Source organism: Pithys albifrons, chromosome 7 (assembly GCF_047495875.1).
Source record: "Pithys albifrons albifrons isolate INPA30051 chromosome 7, PitAlb_v1, whole genome shotgun sequence".
Classification (NCBI taxonomy): Eukaryota; Metazoa; Chordata; class Aves; order Passeriformes; family Thamnophilidae; genus Pithys; species Pithys albifrons.
This window is the reverse complement of record NC_092464.1, coordinates 17,459,387-17,481,295: the sequence shown is the minus strand read 5'-3', so window position 1 is coordinate 17,481,295 and position 21,909 is coordinate 17,459,387. Positions and strand designations below refer to the sequence as shown.

The following is a 21,909-nucleotide window of genomic DNA, read 5'->3' as shown; positions in this document are numbered from 1 at the left end:
TCTCATGAAAATTGATCTAATAATAATATTTCATTAAAAAGACTTTTAGCCCTTGAAATGCAACCTCTATAGTCTATCATGAAACTGGCCACTGATACAGGCGTTTTTTCCCTAGGGCTCTTCAAACAGTACATGTGCTTAGTATTTTTTTTGCTAATAATGTTAGTTTTCATGCATGTAGAAACTACATAAGTTAATATAAAGAATTTATTTTCATTAAAAATAAATTAAAACAGGTGTGACACTCACTCGGATCATAGGCGTCCATAAATCCAAATGGACCATAATCTATTGTTATGGATAATAAACTGAAGTTATCTGTATTGCACACACCTACAATGAAAAAAAGAGGAGAAACAAAGCTTAAAATTCCACCTGAGCCCCGTAGTATGCAGGAAATTTGCCATGAAATAAATCCAGGGAATCTGAGCGCTTTGAAGCAGTCACCTTTCCGAAATCAGACTCTGTAAAGTCAGTTTGTCCTCTGCTCCGTGTCGATGTCAGGCAGAGGCGGCGGCCCCGCTGGTGCATTCCCGCTGTGCCCCGCTGGGCGCATTCCCGCTGGTGCATTCCCGCTGTGCCCCGCCAGGCGGCGCCGCTGCCCCCCCGGCCCGGCCCCCGAGAGCGGACGGACCCGCTGCTTATCCCGAGCCATGGAAACTGAACCCATCCCGAGCCATGGAACCCCTAACCCTGCACCCGCACAATGAACACCGCCAGGCTTTTCCGCGTATGAATCGAATTCAGAGCAGTTAAACGTGTCTTTGTACACAGGGCTGTGGCAACAGTCCCGGGAATTCTTGCTCCCATATTCTCAGTCCTGTCACAGTCATGCTCAGACATCTGAAGTGCTCCTAACTCTGCTACAAAAAACACTTGTGTATTAATGAATGACAGATACAGTTGTAGGTGAAGATATCAAAAGAACTGAAGACGACATAAAAGCCATTTTCCAGTATATGAGTATAAAACATTCCACTGCAGCCTTACCATGTGCAAACCCCACGGACATCCACAACGCAATCAGATTTGCAGTCTCTGATACGACTGTAGAGAAAAATTCCTAAAATCAAATACATCTTTTATTTCAAATCCTCTGTATTGAAAATAGCAAATGACATAAACATTTTATTCACTTCAGAAATATGTGATGATACATTCTACTTTTAAAATTTGTATCTCTGCCTGTCAGGACTTTTCATTCACATTCTAAATTATGTGAGTGCGTAATAACCTTATGCAGCAAAGACTATAGTTCAATAAGTACATACAGATGCCCTAAAATAAATTAAGAAGTAAAATAAAGTATATGTAGATGCCCTAAAATAAATTAAGAAGTAAAATTTTAAAAAGAGAAACAAAGACAATATATATACTACTGGTGTGTATACTAGAATATACTGTATATACTACATTTATATTACAAAAACTTCATGACCACTGCTCACTGCAAATCTGAGCAGTAAAAGAAAAAAAAAAACAGAAAATGGAAGTTTCACAATATGTATTTCCATAACAAAAAGTAGTGAATAATGTTCATGAAAAAAATTTTTAAAAAAAGAAAACAAAAAAATTAAGAAGCAGACTTTTACTGCAAAGAATTAACACAGTTTTGCCGATAAAAACTTGAAACTTGAAACTCTGAAGAGCTTTGTGCAATTTTTGTTCACATGCTTGTGGAAATTAAAATAACTTTTAAAAAAGACTTACCAGATATCTATTTGAGTCATACATAGGTATTGATGGAAAATGTTCCTGGATGATAAAGTCCAGCAATCTTCTGTAATCAGAGAGCAGAATTCTTTAAACAAAACTGATACTTTCAGAACTGATCATTCAAAATCTTCGTTTTCAAACAGCAAAATGCTGATCTACAGCTTGCTGCAAATGGTTATTAGAAACCTTAGTCTATTTATTCCAATGAGTATTGGAAGTTCTTCTAAATGCTTATAGATAAAACTTAAGGTTCCAGTCATAAACACAACTGGAGACTGCCACATAAGAGTAAAAATTATTCCCCACATCTTAAACCTCCAGAGCACACCATGATCTGCTTCTGCATGTAGCAATATCCAATTTTAGGAAGAGTTCGCACATTAAAAAAAAAATTATATGATTACAAGTAATAATGCTTCATCACAATTCTCACAAAGAAAATTTTATGGCTGAATTCCTTAACAAAAAAAATACTTTAACCCAAAAAAGTACCAAAACTTAAAATCAGTTCCCTAAATCAGTCCTTCAATTTTACAATAAAAGTCTGCTGAGATTAAAAATAAAATACAAAAAACTGAAACAGAATTTTAGCTATGTAGAGTGATGTGGGAAATTAAACTGAACTATCAGTTACTACAATGTACAACTGATATTATGAGCTTTTACTCATTTGTAAACATCCAAGAACAGCGTCTATTCTTCCTTTTAAATATTTACAGTAGACCTAAAAATTTGTCATGCTGAGAGGCTTAAAACTGTGCAATGATTTTGTATCCAGTACACATCTCTGATTTTGCAAGTTTCTAGAGAGCATACTTTATACAACATACTCATGGCTAGTGATTTATTCATATTTCTGTTGATTTAGCTTCACAGACAACTGTGAGAAATCTAGGAACTTATACTTTCAATATACAAATCTTTCCATAACAAAAAACTCCTCCCTTGTGCTTAGTTACCAGAATTACTTCAGCTATAAAACCTTTCTCATTGTGTAAGATCCAGGTCTTCTACTCTTATGAGGTACCTTTTGTATGCCTACATAAAAATAGCAGATTATCTTTCTAAATTAAGTAATCTTATTTTCTAAATAATTTATCTAAATTCCAACTGTATACACGCATTTAAATGTATATTCAGTTGTTGAGAAAACTGTTTTAGTTACTATGAAGATGAAATTCAAACCTTTGTAAGTCCAGTTCCCCAGAATGAGTTAAGATTTCTAAGGATCCTATACGAAACCATGATTTGGCAAGACGTAGCACTATTGCACCTTAAATATAGAAACATATGTGTTTAAATGTAAACAGAGTATCAGCAAAATAGAATTCTTGCAGAGAAAAAGCCATCGTGTTGTTTCTATAGACACAGACTTTATATATGCACAGCTAAAATGGGATTTTTGTAAGTGTGCTTAACACGTAACAGATGAATATGTATAATGTATAATACAACTTCACTACACACACATTTTAATGATAAAGCTTAATTTGCTACACCAACCACCACAGACAAAATTCTGCTAGTGCATTAATACTAGAATTACTCAGAGATGCTAGGAACAGAGAAAGAACCAACATCAACAGATTTTCCCCATAATGTGCAGGAGCAGGTGTAGATGATGTAGCAATGGCACAGCCACTGTAGCATTCCCACCAGGCTCCTGCTGCTTTTGAAACAATGGAAATTTTCCTGTATCATTTTTGTAATGACAAGTCAAAATAAAAACTATTCTTGCACACATACGCCTCAATCACAGACCTCTTCACAGGGCTTCTTTTCTTCGATCAACGTATTTCAGACTGATTTTTTCAGGAGAGGTTTTACATCTCAATAAATGAAATTAAGCCTATTTAGTACTTTTTACTACACAATTTTGCATGACTAATGAAGTCACAGTGTTGTAACATATTATATGTTCATTACCTCTTTCTTTCTTAATATTTCCATTGTAAAACTGGTCTCTCCACACATCGTCATCACTGACAACTAAGCTGTAACAAGCAAGATATGAACATTAAAAAGCTATCTCAGCAAAAATAATTTACAACAAAGTCATATTTACATAATAAACACACATACATAAATTCATTTTGTTCAGAAAAAGAAATATTTTTGGTGGCATAGCTTTGTATTTACAAATGACACTGGCAAAGAGTAAGATGCATTTATTTTGTATTTAATATAATGTTGTCTGATTTTCATTATTCACACTGCTCTTGAAGAGGAGGTTGCACTTAAAAAAACTGCATTCATCTGGAACCTACGTGACCAAATAGTGTGATTATAACATTAAATAAGTCACAGTTTCCCTGAGGACAACACTGAAATCTTGAGGACAGAGATAGTAGAAACCAAATTGTTGCATCAGATGGAGGCTGCCCTTCACATGACCTAAAATTGTTGTCTCAAGAACTTTGGGGACAGATCTAGGATGCTTAGCAGGCAGGAACTCCTCAAAGAGTATCAAGATACAAAAAAGAAATAACTTCAGTGATACATTACAATTATACCTTCTTCACTGGTACTAATACTTGGATTTTAAAAAACAATCTCTTCCTTTCATTTGCCTTAAAATTCTGCACATCCTGTAAATTTTCGTATTTCCCCAAATACAGAGGTTTTTGAGTATTTGGAACAACTTGCTCTAAAATATTTCACAACTTAGACTAATTTTATGAAATAAACTATGTAATTTCACTGTATTTTCTTTTGTATCAGGAAAAATCAACCATGCAAGGGCATCATGTTCCTCTAAGCTCAATAAGTAGGATGTTTTCCTTCCAAAGCTTAACAAGTAGGATGTTTTTCTTCCAAAGGAACTGGGATTACACTGACAATCCAGCAGAATACTTGGTGCTATCTTCTGAAAGAGGTCTTATCCCCTCAACAGGCACAGAAGACTTCTTGTTCAGGAGCCTAGCAGCAGGATAATTTAGCTCATTTTGTATCATTCTTTATCTCTGCTGTTGAACTGGAAAATATTCTTCTTTTCAGGAGGGGCATGGACCTGCTGGAGTGGGTCCAGAGGAGAATCACAAAAATGGTCAGAGGGCTGGAGCACCTCTCCAGTGAGGACAGGTTGAGTTTGAGCTGACCAGCCTGGGGAAGAGATGGCTCTGGGGAGACCTCACAGCACAGGCCAGTACCTAAAGAAGGCCCACAGGAAAGCCAGAGATGAACTTTTTACAAGGGCATGTAGTGACAGGACAAGGGAAATGGCTTTAAACTGCAAGGGGGCAGGATTAGATTACATACATGTTAGGAAGAAGTTTTTTACTCAGAGGGTGGTGAGACACTGGAACAAGTTGCCCAGAAAGGTGGTTGCTGCTCCATCTTTGAAACGAAGGTCAGGTTGGATATGGCTCTGAACAACCTCCTCTCAGTGAGTATGTCCCTCCTCATTGCAGGGGGGGCTGGACTAGGTGACCATTAAGGGTCCCTTCCAGCCCAAACTATGATTCCATGATTCAAAATACTTCAGTAGCACTCTATTTGATATTTAATGCAGCTACTTACATCTGCTACCTATTAGGGAGTTGAAGACAGCACAGAAAACAGAACCAAACTTTTTTTGGAGGTAAACAGCAAAGACCAAGGAGCAAACATAATATTCTGTTCATAAATGTGACTGCAGACAGTCCCAGTGCTAAAATGACTGCCAAGAGTTCAGTTTTGAGAGTACACTAAATTCTGGGTTTACATACTTAAGCATCAAAATTTTAGAAAGAGTTCAGCTGGACCAAAAATGTGGAGTATGCATATAAACATAAGTATGTACAAAACCAAAAGAAATGAAATTTTGTGAATTCTTACACATTCCAGTTGCTTCCAACAGTAACTGTGGTTTTGAAACTACATTATTGTTACTGTATTCAGTATTTTTGAAGATACCTAGTAGATATCCAAACTGAAAGATCTGTTAACTGCAAAGAACAGGCAGTGAATAGTTCCAGAAAGTGGGAAAAAGTATCCATAAATCAATCTGCTCCCATTACTAGAGCTCTACTGATACAAGTAGTTTTGTTTTTCTTAAATTACTCATTTGGAACCAATTAGTATATCCATAGGACGAAGGACAAAAAGCTCTGACATAAATGAAGTGGGAGATGAAAATCTTAATCCTTTAAGAGAAAACAAAAGAATTCAAAACAGAGAATGAACCTCAGATGCCAACAAAATATTGTATCAGAGCAGTAGGGGATGGGAGTCAGAATATTAATGCTACTAAATTTTCCTATTTCAAACAGACCTCTGCCAGAAGGGTTGTTTCTTTTGACTATGCAACTCTTAGCAGGCTCTCTGCAAAATTCCTGTAGAATACCAGCACTTCTTTTATTGCTGACAAAAAGTCCATGGGGGCATCAACATTTTGTTAGTTACCAATACAAGTTAATGGACATGCAACACTTAAGAGCTGGCCAGGTAACTGAGGAGCCACATAAAGATACATTCCCACAATAAAAGTAGTTTTCAAATGATCCCTTAGTTGGTAAGTACCATTACTGAGGAAGGCAGCAGCAGACCACATGTACACTCAACCACAGGAAATGGAGCACTGAAATTGCTCTTACACCAAAGAAGCTGGAACAGCACTCACAGAAGGATAGAGGGATTATATCCCCACCTACCCAGCTGTCACTCAAGGGCTAGACTTCACACTCCAAAGTGAACATCAAGGCCTGTGCAAGTAAAGACCACCCTGAAAACTATGCATATTGGCTCACTTTCTTGACGTAATGCATAACACTGCTCACTGGTAGTCCCAGAATGTGACTAAAATGGTACTGTATGAAGTGTTCTTTATCTGGCAGTACAGTCATAAACTGCAGCACCCCATTGGGAACACAGTACTTAGAATTAATAGAGCCAACTAACCTGCTGGGTGTTCTGGGATAAGCAGTAAGACTTTTCCTCCCACTTCTGATAAGACTTGACGAGACCTCTGTAAGTGCATCCCACCAGCCTCAGTACAACAGCTCCCCATTGGGAAGAATACGGATGTCAGCTGGGTTTTTTCCAAATTAGGTCTTGCAAGCAGTCTGGAGATCTTGTACAGCAGTTAAGAGAGCCAGGCATTTAACCAATCTGCCAGCAGAGAACTAAAGCACACTGTGTGCTCAATAGAATTTGTGCAGTTACAGAGTACTTTCATACTGGTTTTGCACTGAACAATTTGTTGAGACGACAGCAAAGAGAGGCTATAACCTGCCAGATGCTTTCCTGCTGATATTCAGACAGATTTAAAGTTCTGCATTAACAGCCAACAGCAAAGGGTTTCAGGGTGAAGTCAGTGAATAAACCATCAAAAATGTCATTTATAAACACTGCACTTCAACAAAGCAAATGTGTATTTGCAGACACCTTGCAAATACAGACACCTAGCCATGTGGCAGCTGAGCAGAGGCCTTTTCTGCTTTCTGTGACGCCTGAAACATTGGAGCACAGACTTGAGACTACTTGGAACACAAAATCAACTTGACATTTTAAACATGATCATCTGAAAATATTCAGTTACTTGATGCTAAGAAAATCATCCAAGTGAGTGAATATATCACATTTCCTTTAAATAAAAGATAATTAGTTTTAAATTACGTTTTTACAAAATCTGTCTCTCTGCTCAAGGGATGTTTGCATAAATAAAGAATTGAGAGTACTACTGCCAACATTAATGTCTGTTCATATGACTGACAATTTTTCCCACTTATCTCAAAAACTGCAACTGGATGACTATGACAGTACAAGAATAGCCACTTGCAACATTTGCCTAGTTGACTAGAGTCTAGGAAAATTCATTCAAATGCTTAACTTCAGTGTAATAAAAGACTCATTTATTAACCATGTAAAAGGTACTAATAGCCTCATTGATTATCCACATACACTAAAGGTATTATTATTGTTTTCAGGGCAGGAACCCTGCTGGCTTTACAAGTCAGTGGTAAGAGAACAATTTCATTGTATTTTAAAGAGAAGAAAATCTTGATTGAAATATCATAAACCCTGGAGAGGCAAGTTAGTGTCAGATATAATCACTCAATTGAACTTCCACTTTTTACTTTCTTTACAAGATGAACCACATTTCCAATTAAAGTAATTCAGTTATGACAGTCTTACCAATGAGCAATAGCTCTTTACCACCAGAGATGGACAGTACACAATCTTGTTTTCAAACAAAGTAGTATTCTAAAGCATAGCAAAGACCAAAGTGATATGATTTTCTGGAGTTTATTATTACTGGAAAGTTTTATCAAAAAATCTGTGGAACTGGAGAGATATATTTTGTTCTGATTGCACAAATGAAAACATCTATTGTCTTGGAAACCAACTGTCCTGAATTATTGATCCTCAGTGAAAATAAGTCAAAAAATTACCTGTAAATTAAGATACTGTGAAAAAAAAGAAAAATACCTAGCAGCTCTGCTTGTAGGAATTCCAAGATAGTGCATGGCCTCACTACATAAAAACTCTCGAACAGAAGAGCGAAGAACAGCTCTTCCATCACCATTCCTATGAAGAACAGAGAAATAAGTCATAAAATCAAAGCAAATTTCAAAAACAAAACATTCTATTTTGGAAGACACAGAATAGGTGCAAGTTACCTGGAGTATGGAGTCTTGCCTGACCCTTTTAACTGCAGTTCCCACCTCTCACCATGCCTGCAAAAATAGCATTAGCATTTCTAACACGACACCTCAGGATATCCACACATCAGCTAAATCAAACAGAGTTGAATCAGTCACTTAAAAAATGTCACACCTGTTTGTATATACTCCAAGCAAGTGGGCTCTTCCATCCCCCAGCTGACCTGCCCAGCTACCAAACTGACAAAAAAGAAAATCAAGTTATTTTCTTCTAACATTTACAGCAGTTATACTTGAAACAATACAAATTACATACAGGTTCTCTGTGTTCCACGCAATATAATGAGACATTTGTTCACCTAGTCATTAAGAGGTTGATCCCTAAAGCTGTACTTCCACACTCACACCAATAATTAATCAGAAAACCACAGAAAAGAGTAACACCAGTAATCCCTACTTTTTTTTTTACCTTCCAGCTATGATGTACAGCTACAGACCTGTCTCTTTTGTATAATGAACATTTAAACTCACACAGCTTGTTTTGGTTTTTTATTTGGAAATTAGAGATCAAATTCTACCATTCTTCTGCATGAATAATTGTACCCATTTCAGTGAAATGTAACTCTTAGTAATCATGATATTGCAGTGTGGCTCTGTCCTTCTTCACTCCTCTGAGCTGACAGTCCCTATCGTGCATCAGAGCTGGGCAGGCTGCAGGAGTGCTAAGGAAATGGGCAGCTGATGGAAACTAAAAAGGTAACTTGCCTCGGGCATAAACAGAAGCAGAGGAAGTAAACAGGGTACTGTGAAAACATATTATAATTTTCTTCCACCTGCAGCCCCTCAAGAAGAACAAATCTGCAATCAAAATGTTAATAAGTGCTCATGTACTTACAGGTATTATAAAGGTATAATTCCCATGAAAAGACCCACATAATTCCACTTGGTAGAAGCAAATGCCACAGTTACCTGGTGACCCCCATACCTATGGGCCAGTGGAACAGACCCAAGTATCACTCTCCCACCACTGACGAACTCAAGAAAATCAGATGTTCCTTTGACAGATATATCAAGATCCAAAATATTTTCAAGAACTTCCTGGAGAAAAAAAAAATACAGATGGTACTTGAACATGATCAAATTTTCAATAGCAATGAACAAGTTTTCTCTGCAGATTTCATTACTAAAAGACAGCTCACAATATGTTTTAAATATGTTCAAATTTGTTTTAAATATGTTCAAATTTGTTTTAAATATGTTCAAATTTGTTTTAAATGTGTAAAGTACTGTAGTAGTTTTAGCAGACAAGTACATACTGATGAGAGGCTTTCACAATAAAATGCATATGAATATTAAAATACACTTTCAAGTATACTTTGTACATGTATTAGGAATCTCTACTAATTAGATAGGAACAAAAAACAATAACCAACCTTTGAAACAGCTACGAGACGAACTCTAGATTTAAAAGGTGTAGGATAGACAACTGAAAAAATGCAGTTTCTCACATTACGGACATAATTTTCCTGGATCACATCAATGGGAAAAGGATCTTTAAACATGAAACAGAGAGAAAATGTCTTTAAAACAATTAATCATTTTATTCTTAATAAGTTTCACCTTCAATCAAATCAAAATACTTCAGAAACAACTAAAACTTGAGTCTTTACCACAATCTATATTAAGCCTGCATGAAAAGGAAGCACAAATATGTTCAGGTTTTTATTCTGTTTGTAATTTTTTTAAAAGAAGGACTGAATTCTGCAGTTAAAAGAATCTGTCAGGGCATGATGTTTTCAAGATCTAAACCATATCCAAGCATAGACTGAATTATGATCAGAACAGTCTCAGGGCAGTTTCATATTGCACTAAGTTATATACAACCCTGAAAGATATTTGCATGAGACAGGGAAGTTCAGCTACCCCCCCAGTGAATGCAATTCAGAACTGCACAATGCAGTGCAACAGATTTAAGTTGCTGTGCACCAGTAATTGCTGTATACAGTTCATATGCAGCAATAACCAAGTAATCTGAGAAACCAAATAAAGTCTTTTCTCAGCAAAGTAAACGGTGAATGAAAGGGTCAGAAGATGCAGTCCTTGCTGTAGCATAACATATGTACTCAGAACATGTGCTTCATTCTTCCTTCTCTGTGCCCTGATCCATGCTAACAGAGGGCAAATAGTATTTTAAAAACACTGAACTAATACTGTGTAGTTTACTATCTACAGATTTTTGCTTGCAGCAATCTTACAGTTCGACATTAATTACACAATCCCAGTACTTTATAGTCACTACTTTGCAAAATTTTAAGTTAGCATCTCTGAGAAACTGTTAGCCATGTTTCTCAATACCTCTAATGACAATCCTGTCACAGAAAACTGACACAAGATTTACCACGGACTATTATTTCTAATGCTCACAAGTAATTGTGTCACTTGATGAAATTAGTTCTGTAATCTTATCATACAAATTACCATTATGATTACAAGCAATTCTGTGTGCCCGAGAGGTACAACACTTTGTGTACTTCCAGTCAGGTTACCAGTTTTGCATAATTGAGATTTGGAAAAAAGAAACAACCAAGGTCTTTACGGCCAATCTGGTTTTCATGTCAAAAGTAGCATTTGTGTATATCAGGTTGTCAGTTACTGCTTTAGTAGCTGCTACAACCCATGGAACAGGAGCCCCATAGCTGGGCAGGTGCGCACCATCCAGAACAGGTGTGCACAGGGCCCGGGGCAGGGCAGGACAGGTGTACATGGCCTGGGACAGGGCATGACAGGTGTAAAGGGCCCAGGGGAGAGCAGGACAGGTGTCCAGGGCCCACGGCAGGCGTCCATGGTGTGGGACAGGGCACGACAGGTGTCCAGGTCTCGGGGCAGGACAGGCGTCCAGGGCCTGGGGGAGGGGAGCAGGACAGATGTACAGGGCCCGGGGCAGGGCAGGACAGGCCAGGTGTGAACGCCTCGGGGCAGGCAGGACAGGCGCACAGGTGCAGAGGGCCCGGGACAGGGCAGGCCGTACCGAGCAGGCTGTCGGAGGACAGGGCCCAGCCGCAGAGCTCTGTCACCCCCCGAGGCCGCGGGCACTGCCCCGGCTCGGCCCGGGAGGCGTTCGGGGCCGGGCAGAGCCCACGGGAGGCGCACAGCGCGGCCGCGCAGCCCCACGCCAGGCAGGCGGCCAGCCAGGGGCGCCACCACATATCCCCAAACCTTCAGCGCGTCACCAAAGGGACCGGCCGGGGGTCCGTCTCCCTCCCGGCGGGAGGCGCGGGCAGTGCCCCACACCCTCCCCGCCCGCCCGGGTGTCCTGCCGGGCCCCGCCGGGGTGGTGGCAGAGCGGGACTTCCGCGTCCGGGTCGCGGCGGGGCCGAGAGGCGGTGCCGGCGAGCGGGGCTGGGGGACACCATGGCCTTGCGGTGGTGCGGGTGGTGGCGGTGCGGTGCCTCGGCCCGCCGGCGGCTGCCGCTCGGCTCCGCAGCGCGCCCCGAGCCCCGCAGCGCGCCCGCCCCCGGCGCGGTGAGTGCGGCCGAGCGGGGCCGCGGAATGAATGGGGCGGGGGGCACGGCCGGGGCCGGGGCCGGGGGCGGGCGGTGTCCCGGGGGCTGCGCCTTCGCCGCTCCACAGCCGGACCCCATTCCCTGCCGGGGGGTCCCTGCGGGGCAGAGCGCGCTCGGGGCAAGGTTAAACACGGGGTTAAGGGCTGTCGGGACAGCACTGGTTAGTTCTGTGTACCTCTCAGAGCCTTCCCCGGGTGGGAGCAGGGAGACGGGTTCTCGGTAGCGTGAGGTTTTGAGCGCGGTTGTGTGGGAGCCGGCGCTGAGAGCCTTGGTAGGGGCAATTCTCTCGCTGAGCTCGTTTGCAGCTCCTGCACAAGGCCAGGCTGGTGGTAAAGTGCTGTGGCTGATGTGTCCAGCATCCTGCGTGAGCCAGGCTTACACTGACAGAGGAGGAGGAGCAGAGGAGGGAGTCTGTGTGTGCCCTCATCGAAGGAAGATTAGCAAGAGATCAGCTATTTTTTAACAGAACACAAGGAGAGGTGCGAGAGAGGAACTTGCAGAGGTCTCAGCCGCAGGGCTGGACACTGAACTCGGGCAGCAGTGAGTTGCAGATCTGTAAGTTATGCTTCTCCTCCCTCCCTGTCTCCTTGCATGACCTTTCCTCATCCTGCATGCAAGGACGATGGGAGGATGTCCTTGAGCCATTCCAGTGCTTTTGTTTCGCCCCCTGTGTCCAAGGAGAGAAAGACTTAAGTCTTCATACAAGGAGACACTGAGACGTGAGAAGCAGGTTTTGTAATTCAGGTCTTCCTGAGCATTCCTTTGCAGGCTGTTCTGGAGGCAGTTGGGTGAACACGTGGAGTGCAGTGATTCATTTCAGGCTGGCTTGGCCCGGCAGGGCCCCTGACTCAGACTCGATGCGAGGGCAGGGCTCGGGAGTCCTGGCAGCACTGCCAGGAGCAGAACAAAAGCGGTACTTCCTTTCTCAGCCTGTATCTGCTGGAATCATGTCCCTGGGACTGTGCCTTCCTCCAGGCTTCTTGGCTCTGTCTTCAGGCAGAGATCATTGGAGAGATTGCCGGGAAATCAGGTTCGCGATATCTAACAGGGAGATAGACAGGTGTAAATGATCATATGCAGCAAGCTGAATTGAAATGGCTTCAGGGAAAAACAAGGACATGTTCTTAGTGCACTGGTTTACTGAAATAGTTCTTGCCCTTTTCTCTGTGCCATGACTGGCGCAGTCCAGACAGGAAACGTTTGAAAATTGCACCTTGCACAAGTACAAAAGCAAGGTTTCATTAGAGCAGTTCTGGTAATTTAACTGATAAGCCTCCTGGGCTGGTCCTGCAAGGGGAGAAAGTCCAACACTCCTGAGTGAAAGAGTCAGTCTAATGTGCCAGTTGGCACTCAGGTCTCATGTGATATGGAAGGAGATTATGAGACTCCCTTTGCTGCTGGGTTGTTAAGATGGAGAAACAGAGCAGTGCTGGTGAACAGATACATGGTTTTTGTAGTTGAATGTTTTCTGTCAGTTTAAAGCTCTAATAAATTAACCCTAGTTTTTATTTTGTGCAGATGTGTCACTTTACCCAAAGAAGTTCAGCTTTGTCGTTTCCAAAAATATGTAATGTATTTTGGCGGTAAGTTGGAGCATCATGTTGTTGTGTAATGGGTAAAGACACAGTTGTTGGGTGAACTGGGTAGTTAAACCTGTAGGCTGTAAACTCTGAAAATAAGGTTGTTGACTCTAATACATAATTGGATAATTCTTTGTAGACTGCTGCCATGGTGCTGAGTCTGAATCTAAGTCCTCTGTCCTGGAGGATAGCAGCCAAAGCAGGAATGCTGCAAGAAAATACATATGGTTCACTTTGTGAAAGGAAATATAATAAGAAACAAACTTTAAATTCCAGGAACAAAAAGAGTAGATTGGGGGTTCACTTACTGCATACAGGTGGAGCTTTCACCCTTTCCTGATGAACTTTCATAGCATCATCATGCTACCTGGAAGTATTGAATTAATTTATAATGTAGCTGGGTGTGCAAATGAAAAAAATTCAAATCCAAGTCAGGAATATTTTCCTAGGAGTTTAAAAGAGAGGAAAGAAAGTAACAGAATACTTGTATTACTAGAAGATGAAGGCTTTATCTCCAAACATAGGCTATGCTATCCACAGCGTATTCAAAAGGAATACATTGAGAGCAATGTACTTCTATGTGTCTCAGAGGACTTCTGTAATCCATTAAGGGTGGGGTGGTGTGTGTTCCTGTTTCCAAATGTGCTTTGTCAGCTCCTAAAGGTTTATGATCATCAATACGTTGCTGTGCTGTCCTTACACCTTATTATCTGGCTGGAAAGAGTGTTTTGTTGCCTTCATATATTTTAGTGATTTGGTTACATCTTGTGTGAGGAAGGAGGAGGAGGAAATGCTTTCAAACGTTTCTCTTTGGGGAATCAGGGAAAGTTTGCTTTTAACAACATAACTGTCTTAAAACACTGTCACCAGGTTTCATCATACAAGTGCATCCCACTTGTGCAGCTGCAGTAATACAGTTAGTGATGAAAAATACCAAGACCCTTTTCAACTCGGTAGAAAAGACTTGAAGAATCTCTATGAAGACATTAAAAAGGTAAGGGGTTTTGGTGACTATTCTGGCATGTTTTAATAATTGTTTTTAATAGCAACCATCAATTTGGAGGCTATTTCTTGAATATTATTTGTGTTAATGAACAACTATCTGAAGCTTAAACTGAAGGCAAAAGGAGCATTTCTCATATTTTATAGAATTAGAATGCAATTTCTTTTCTCCTGATTTGCAGTGCTGGAATACAGCATTTATGTTTCAGATTACTCATAGCAATTTTGAAAACAACTTCAGCTTACACTGGGTGGAATGAATGCAGGCAATAACCTTATACACATATACTGTTTTACTGACACTAAACAGATTGACTTTGTGATTCTGTGCTGAAATGTTCTTGTCCTTTATGTAGGAATTACTTGTCTCTGCAGCAGAACTTAAGGAAATGTGTGATTATTATTTTGATGGGAAAGGAAAGGCCTTTCGACCAATGATTGTGGTGCTAATGGCTCGGGCTTGCAACATTCACCATAATAATTCCAAGTAAGTTGGTCACTTTTACATGCATTATACGTGAAAGTTATCATTCTTCTGTTTCCAAAAAATACATCTAGTAACTTTATGAAAGTAAAATGCTCCTCAGTAAGACCTGAATTTAAGTTCCATCTTGGAACTGTATTTTTGTACTTATCAAAAGTAACTGCTGGGTTTATTACCTGTTTCCATGTGTAAAATGGTGGACTGCACTTGTACCTGGGGATGGATAAATAATGTTGCAATTACGGTATTTGTAAGACTTGTAGTCAATTCCAGCTTTTTGCATAAATGCTTTGTTAGAAACTATATGAACTTAATTAAAAGTATTTTTCGTTTGTAACCACTCCTGTTCCTGTTAAGCTCTTGTCACAGGTAAGAACTTTGCTGCAAGAAGACTCATATGCTTTTTCAGTAATTATGCAGTAAAGCCATTAAGCAGGTGGTGTAATTATATTCAAAGCTGTGAGATGTTCAAAACAGTTGAGGGTTTTTTTCACCCTCTAGGAGCAAGTTTCTGCATTTTAAGGTAATTCTAAGCTTAGAGCTGGTGTAATCCTTATGAGCTTGGCTTTTGCAAGGAGTTTTAACTGAGCAGAACGTCGTGCTCGCCTGTACTCTCTATCACTCCTTGTTCTGTCTTGTAGCAAACACTTCTCTCCACACGTTCCTATCAGTTGCTATGTTTGCATTTTGAGGAAAGAAGTTGGCTGGAGTGTTCTCTGCCTTCCAGCTACACTTCCAATCTTGCCTTGTATAGAATTTGAAATAGCAAATCTTTGGTCCCTTTCCAGAAGTGTTTCTAGACTAATTTCTCAGTGTCAAGGAGTTTCTCCGAGCTCTTGCATGGATTTTTCTGTAGCAGCAGTTTAATGTGTTGTTGGACTTGGTTACTACCTCGGAGCATGGCATATATTTTGCTGCTTGGTATGACACCTCTCCCCGTGTGCCCCCTCCTATGTGAATATAGTTTTGAAGGAGAAAGCAAAACCTCATGAGCAGCCTCCTATCCTGTGTGTGTCAGTTCCCCTTGTTTTACAGAAACATTGTCCAGGATTAATGAACTTCACTCCAGCTTGATTCTGTTCTCCATTCAGGACTGCTCCATGTCATTGTCTTAGAGACAGCAAAAGGAAAAATACTGGTTGTGAGACTCCTCAGGGATGTCCTTTGTCACAGCACTGATTGGCTTAATATTTTCATGAGTGATCTTGACATGAAAAACAGGAGCATGATGATGGCACTTTCTGATGGCAAAACCATTCTTTATGATTGGCCGTCCATGGTGGAATGTAAGGAAGCACAATAAACCAAAAATTTCTGCTGGAGCTTGCAGGCTCATGGGTGTCCTGTAAGGGCATAACCCCAGTGTGGTTTGCAGCCACGTCCTCTGTGAAAAGTTATCCTAGCATGCATCAACCATAGTATAGACAGTTCAGCTATGGGAGTGTATATCACATTTTCTGAAATCATCAGATTCAGTGTTTGATTCCTATGTTCATCATAAGTCCAGATAGTTTCAGGCATGAACTGCAAAGATAATCAGAGAGAATGAAGACTTGTGGTCTACAAATTTATCAGGAACAGGGTGAAAGCTGTTAAGACAAAGCACGATGTTGCTGAAAAAATGGAAAGTTAGGAGACTTACCAGCTGGTGCAGTGCATTTTTGGAGCATCTTTCTAGTCAAAATAATGGTAAAAAGTAGTTTTATCTCTCTAGTGTGTAGCATGAGGAGCTTATGAAAAAAAGTATGCTTGCAATACTGAGAAGGCTGTTACTGATGCCATATAGTGTGGGAGTTGAACAGTGAATCAAAGAGAAATCGTGGTAGAAAGACTGAATTTGCCTTCATCCTCAAAGCATATTTGCTGTCTTCTGACATATGTATGTACTCATGGACATATTCTTGTCCATGTGTCTCGAAACCATGAAGACCAGTTTTGAGAGCTGCCCTGTGCCAGTGAAAAAGCGTGATCTCAGAGTTCCAGTGCCACATATGCCTGTGGCAAGTGTTTGCTTTGCAGTAGCCACCCCTCAGCATAAGTCCTCTGATTTATACATGCCTGTGTCATTTGTCAGCTTTTGTACATCTGTTGCAGTTTTTATCAGCACCTCCAAAATATGTTCGGTGTTTTAAAAGCCTCCTCAATAATCTGAATGTGCCTTGTATAAACCAGACTGAGTCACTATCCCTGTCATCTTGCTTTTAAAATGAAATTTTGAGTGGGGAGAACAAATATTTCAGCAGAGAAACAGAATGAAATCTCAGGGTATTTACCTTCCTCTTCTGTGCCTCATGTCAATGCCTCTAAGCCTGTGATTGTAATTAAATATCGGTATGTTGATACAAGTCTTCACTGTACTGCTCTTTGGTTCCTGCATGATGACTGCTATTTTTTGAGGGTTGGCTAGGCCATGCCAAAAGATTGTGTGTTCATACTGTACACACCGACTTCCTGAGAGCTGATGAAGTTTTATGGGCATTTTCTTCTCTTTTTCTCTGTAGCTTCTTGAAGCAGGCTGCTTTTTGTATACATAACTTCCAGTTCACCCTGATACTGGTTTCAATATTGTTGTTTCTTAAAGCAGCATTGTTTCCAGGTAGCAAAATTGTTCTTCCAACTTTTTAATGTTTGTGTGGAAAATTTTATATGCAGAGAAGGAAACACTGCATATTAGTAAATCTGCTACTCTTCTATAGACCCAAGGGGAAAAATACTTGCCTTCCATTCTGCTTCTCCCAACGCATTTTTTTTTAAATGTTTTTTCCTCTTTTAACTTGTCATTTCCCTTGAAGCATTATCATTCTTTTCCTCAGTTAATATTGATTCTTCTCCTAGACTTGTTTTTCTTTGTGGAAGCTTTGGTTCCCACACATGTAATCAAAGACACTGACCACAGTATTTGTAGACTTGTAGCATGAACCAATATCATCCTGTGCTGTTCATCCCTAGCAGTTTTTTTATTGTGCCTCAGGGGTTTGTGTTACTGATGTTGAGTTTCTGCTTCATCTTGCTGCCATTCTCAACTGTCATATAACTTGTTGGACCCAGCATGCTTTTGCCTGCTCTTTCATTGGGTTTTTTTTTTCCTTCCCTTGTGAAATACTTATATTAAAGCCTTGTTTGGCTGTTAAAATAAAAGGACTCAGCTTAGTAAGGTTATAGGTCCTGATCTTAGGAGGCAGTCCAGAAAGACCTCCTTCTCTTCACAGAGTCCCACCAGAGTAATTGAGACTTCTCAGAAGAATGGAATGCCCAGATAGCTCTGCTTACAAGTTCCTGACATGATCATTTCTGTTGAGATTTGAGGAAGGTGGAGTATTTAGAATACCCTCATCAGGTTAACTGTTTTTCTAGAGTGAGGTCACTTTATTGTGTTGTATAAAGACAATTGCATAAAGAATTATCCTGAACTATTATTAAAAATATAAGTGTCTGAAGCATTCAAATTGTTCTGTGTTGGTATCTTTTTCTTTTATCTTGAAGTTCTAAGTGTCAGAAGTTCAAACTTAAGTCTTTGAGTCCCTTGGGCAGTGGCTTTTTGCTTATTGATAGCAACTTATCTTTGTGTGAGAGTGAGAATTGTTGTAAATAGTTTAAGCTGAGCTCCTGCAAACCCTCAGTTTCACACATCCACTGGCATTTCTTCACATACCTGCATGCAGAATTTCACAGAATTACCACTTAGCCTGACAGGACCTAATGTTTATGTTTAGACTGTATTCTCCAAAGGCATTTGAAAATAAGAGTTTTTATTTCTATTACTGCAACTAAAACAAGACAAATAAGAGAGAGCCAAAGAAGTGCAGAGACGTCTTGATAGAGGAAATAGCGAGGACAAAAGATTTTGGGGGCAAGGGGAAGGGAAATAAACCCATCAGAATAGTGTGATAAACACATATATAATGACCTGACTAAACTTGGTAGAATAACATTTCCTCAAGATACGAGGACCTGCCAACCACCTTAGTCCTCTATCACTCCCCCAGAAGCCTGTACTGTGTGCTGGTTTTCAGCTGCTATGCAATTTGCTCCCACATTAACACGTCGATTATTTGTGCCTCCCCTGGTTTGTAGTGCCCTTCAGTGTCACAGACTGTTTCTGAGATGGTTATTCCTTTCAGCCACAGCGGCTTGATGGCAGAAATGTACCTGGAGGAGTGTGGTTGTAGCACAGAAATTTTGCAAGTTAGTTTGCTTGTTTCCTGTCTTTAAACTGTTAGTGTTTACTTACTGGCAAACACATTGCAAAGCTCTTTGCTGCAGAGTGTAAATACTGGTTTGTGTCATCCTCACCCTTTGTGGGTTTTTTGCCTTTTTATGAAGAGGGATATTTGTAGGGAGAGATGTGTTTAGGTTTTTTAACCTATATGGTCAGCCTTGGTCTTGTTCAGTGTACATGAAACAAGTCCTGTAATGGAAAACACCTCAAGGCACTGTAGGTCTGTAAAAACTTGTCACAGAATCAAGCAGGGGGGTCCTACTAGGGTTAGGGTTAGGTGATTTTTTTACTGAAAAATAAAACATGATCAAGGACTTAAAATTTAGTGTATTGTATGTGTGAAAAGATACAGTTGTACAAGAAAATTGTGTGAATGTGTATTTATCTTGGGGCACCTTTGAGAATGACCAAAAAATGGCATCTTTCCACTTTTTGGATTTGTGGGGACCCAGTTACCCCTTGACTTGAGTTACTTCCACTTTTGGCTTTTGTTTTGCAGGCAAAGCTGAATGAAAAGTGGCAGGGAATGAGAAGGATCCTGTTCCTTGTGTGTTTTCCCCTAAAATAGGCATGCTCTGATTCAGAATTACTCTCTCAAGATGCTTGTAGGAAACTATTGCAGATTTTTTTCCCAGCGATGGAAAGAATCTTGCTTGAGACTTTGTGGAAATAGTAGTTTAAAAAAGCTTTCAGATTAAATTATCACATTTGATGTAAGATTCTGGAAACCAGACACATGAACCATGAGCGTTCCTATGCCATTTTTAGTCATTGTCAGAGATAAAATGCTCCAAAATGCAGAACTTTTCAAAATCTACTTTTGAAATACCTGGTTTTGTGCTGTCTTCATACTACTGAAAGATTTTGGTGTGTCAGTTGAGTGTTGCCATTTACTGCTGCTTCCCAGCAGGAAGTCCAGTCTGCTGACATAATTAATGAAAAAGGGAGTCCCCGAAAGGAGACCAGTACATGAAAGAGGCTGGAGACCTTTACAGTTTTTTGAAGGTAAGTTTTCTCCTACTTAGTAAGAATAGTTTATTTTGGAAAATTATTTACAATGAACTAGTATTTGACTAAATTATTAGTCCTCAGTAAAACCTGCCTTCAAACAATCGTGAAGGTTTCCAGCTCTTATTTTCTGTTGTGTAAAAGCCACATTTTCACAGCCTGTGAGCTGCCCAGTCATCCTGCTATTGTTCAGGACATAGAACTCCCACTGACAGCAATGCAGGATTCTGTCTAGAGGTAGGTGTCAGAACGCAGTGTTATGTCAGCAGACTGCAAGATGTTCTTCCATTTTGTGATTAATCACTACAATTTAATAGAGGTAGGCAATGCAGGAAGGTTTTAAATGCCCTTCAGCTGAGCTGAAATTGTCTTTTGTTTCAGTTCTTTCTCTTTTCTGCTGGAAGGTAATGTGATTTCCTCTGTTGTTTGTATACCAGAAGTAGTGTATCAAAAGTAAGTTTTTCTTTTGTTGTGTGTGGATTGTTATTGGTTTGTGAGGTTTTTTGTTGTTGTTTTGTGTCTATATGGGCTTGTTACAGCTGTAAGGGAAAGCTGGCTGGGATAGCCGTTTCTAGGATTCTGCATGTTACCCGTGATGAAAACAGGTAGAAAGAAAGATGGATACAGAACAAGACAGTGGCAGTTGGATACTAGGGTAGATGGTCCTTTGTGTGAGCTAAGTTGGCTCTTTCATGTTCATTTTACCAGGCTTGCACCCTAGATAATTGCTTCTGTGTTCGTCCATTACCTTCTTGTCACCTAGTTTAAAAAATAAAGTAGGTGTGAACTACTGAGAGTTGAATCATCAGTGTTAGACCTTCCAAAAGGCTGAATTGCAGCAAGTGTTAGGTAGTTGGTGTTTACAGTCTTAAAGTGATTGAAGTATAATTCCAGTTAATTCCTCAGACTTTTGAAGTACTACTGAGGTTTTAAGCTAATCAGATAACATAAAGGATAAGATCCATGAGTTATGTCTTTCAAATGTAGAATACATGTTTCTGTGCCTCTCCAGCTTGCTGGTTAGTGGAGTTACCCAGCTTTGGAGTTTGTGATGTCGCTTTTATAGGCAGAGCAACACAGAAATAGGGAGAATTTAAAACTCACGTACAGAGGTACCTGGCATGGTTTTCTCTGCTGTTTTCCAAGTTTCCATCTCCTTGGAACCAAGCCTCCTTGGTGCTGTGCTGTTTATTGCAGTCTGCATTTAGAGGCATTAGAGTCAGTAGCAGGAGTTTTGCAGTATTGTTAATGCAGCAAGGTAGAACCAGGCCTGATAAGGATGGAAACATCCCACTGAACTTACTGTATTAACGTGATCTTAACTTCTCTTGTCTTCACAATTCCAGGTTTGATAACGGGGTTTAGACCATGGAAAAGCTGCAACAGCTGTTTTCAGAGAAACATTTTTTTGTTTTAGTAGACATCTCTTAGTGTATTGAAGCATATGTAGTTGATTTAGTTGTCTGACAGTTCTTGTTTTTTATTTTAGGGAGGTGCAAGCAAGCCAGCGCTCTGTGGCCATCATTGCTGAGATGATCCACACAGCCAGTCTAGTTCATGACGATGTTATTGATGATGCAAATTCTCGCAGAGGAAAAAGGACACTTAACCAAATCTGGGGAGAGAGGAAGGTGAGTTTGCTATTAAATGCAAGACTTGCCTTTGAATTTCAGCAGAGCACAAACACCTAGAGTTTTATAACATTACTATCCCTAGGTTTTGGGATATGCCAGAAAAAGTATGAAGAGGTGTACGC

General features: G+C 40.2%; 2 protein-coding genes across 3 annotated transcripts in view; one reads left to right on the top strand and one right to left on the bottom strand.

Moving 5' to 3' along the window:
• The window catches only part of LOC139674014 (protein adenylyltransferase SelO-like), a 24,145-nt gene extending 11,911 nt beyond the window's left edge, over nt 1-12,234 (bottom strand). The window contains exons 1-11 of one of the 2 annotated variants that reach the window (XM_071560091.1): nt 12,036-12,234; nt 9,731-9,849; nt 9,267-9,395; nt 8,473-8,537; nt 8,316-8,372; nt 8,125-8,223; nt 3,643-3,710; nt 2,902-2,989; nt 1,711-1,780; nt 991-1,063; nt 250-333 (exon numbers count right to left, since the gene is read on the bottom strand). In XM_071560091.1, coding sequence (XP_071416192.1) covers nt 250-333; nt 991-1,063; nt 1,711-1,780; nt 2,902-2,989; nt 3,643-3,710; nt 8,125-8,223; nt 8,316-8,372; nt 8,473-8,537; nt 9,267-9,395; nt 9,731-9,849; nt 12,036-12,219 — 1,036 coding nt within the window. In that variant the 5' untranslated portion in view covers nt 12,220-12,234. Of the gene's footprint in view, nt 1-249; nt 334-990; nt 1,064-1,710; nt 1,781-2,901; nt 2,990-3,642; nt 3,711-8,124; nt 8,224-8,315; nt 8,373-8,472; nt 8,538-9,266; nt 9,396-9,730; nt 9,850-11,325; nt 11,651-12,035 lie in introns of those variants that run through there. The other variant, XM_071560092.1, reaches the window with a different exon arrangement.
• The window catches only part of PDSS1 (decaprenyl diphosphate synthase subunit 1), a 23,159-nt gene continuing 12,918 nt past the window's right edge, over nt 11,669-21,909 (top strand). Inside the window, exons 1-5 of the mRNA XM_071560093.1 lie at nt 11,669-11,819; nt 13,379-13,443; nt 14,311-14,434; nt 14,799-14,929; nt 21,643-21,784. Of these exons, the coding sequence (XP_071416194.1) occupies nt 11,709-11,819; nt 13,379-13,443; nt 14,311-14,434; nt 14,799-14,929; nt 21,643-21,784 (573 nt within the window). The 5' untranslated portion in view covers nt 11,669-11,708. The remainder of the gene's footprint in view (nt 11,820-13,378; nt 13,444-14,310; nt 14,435-14,798; nt 14,930-21,642; nt 21,785-21,909) is intronic.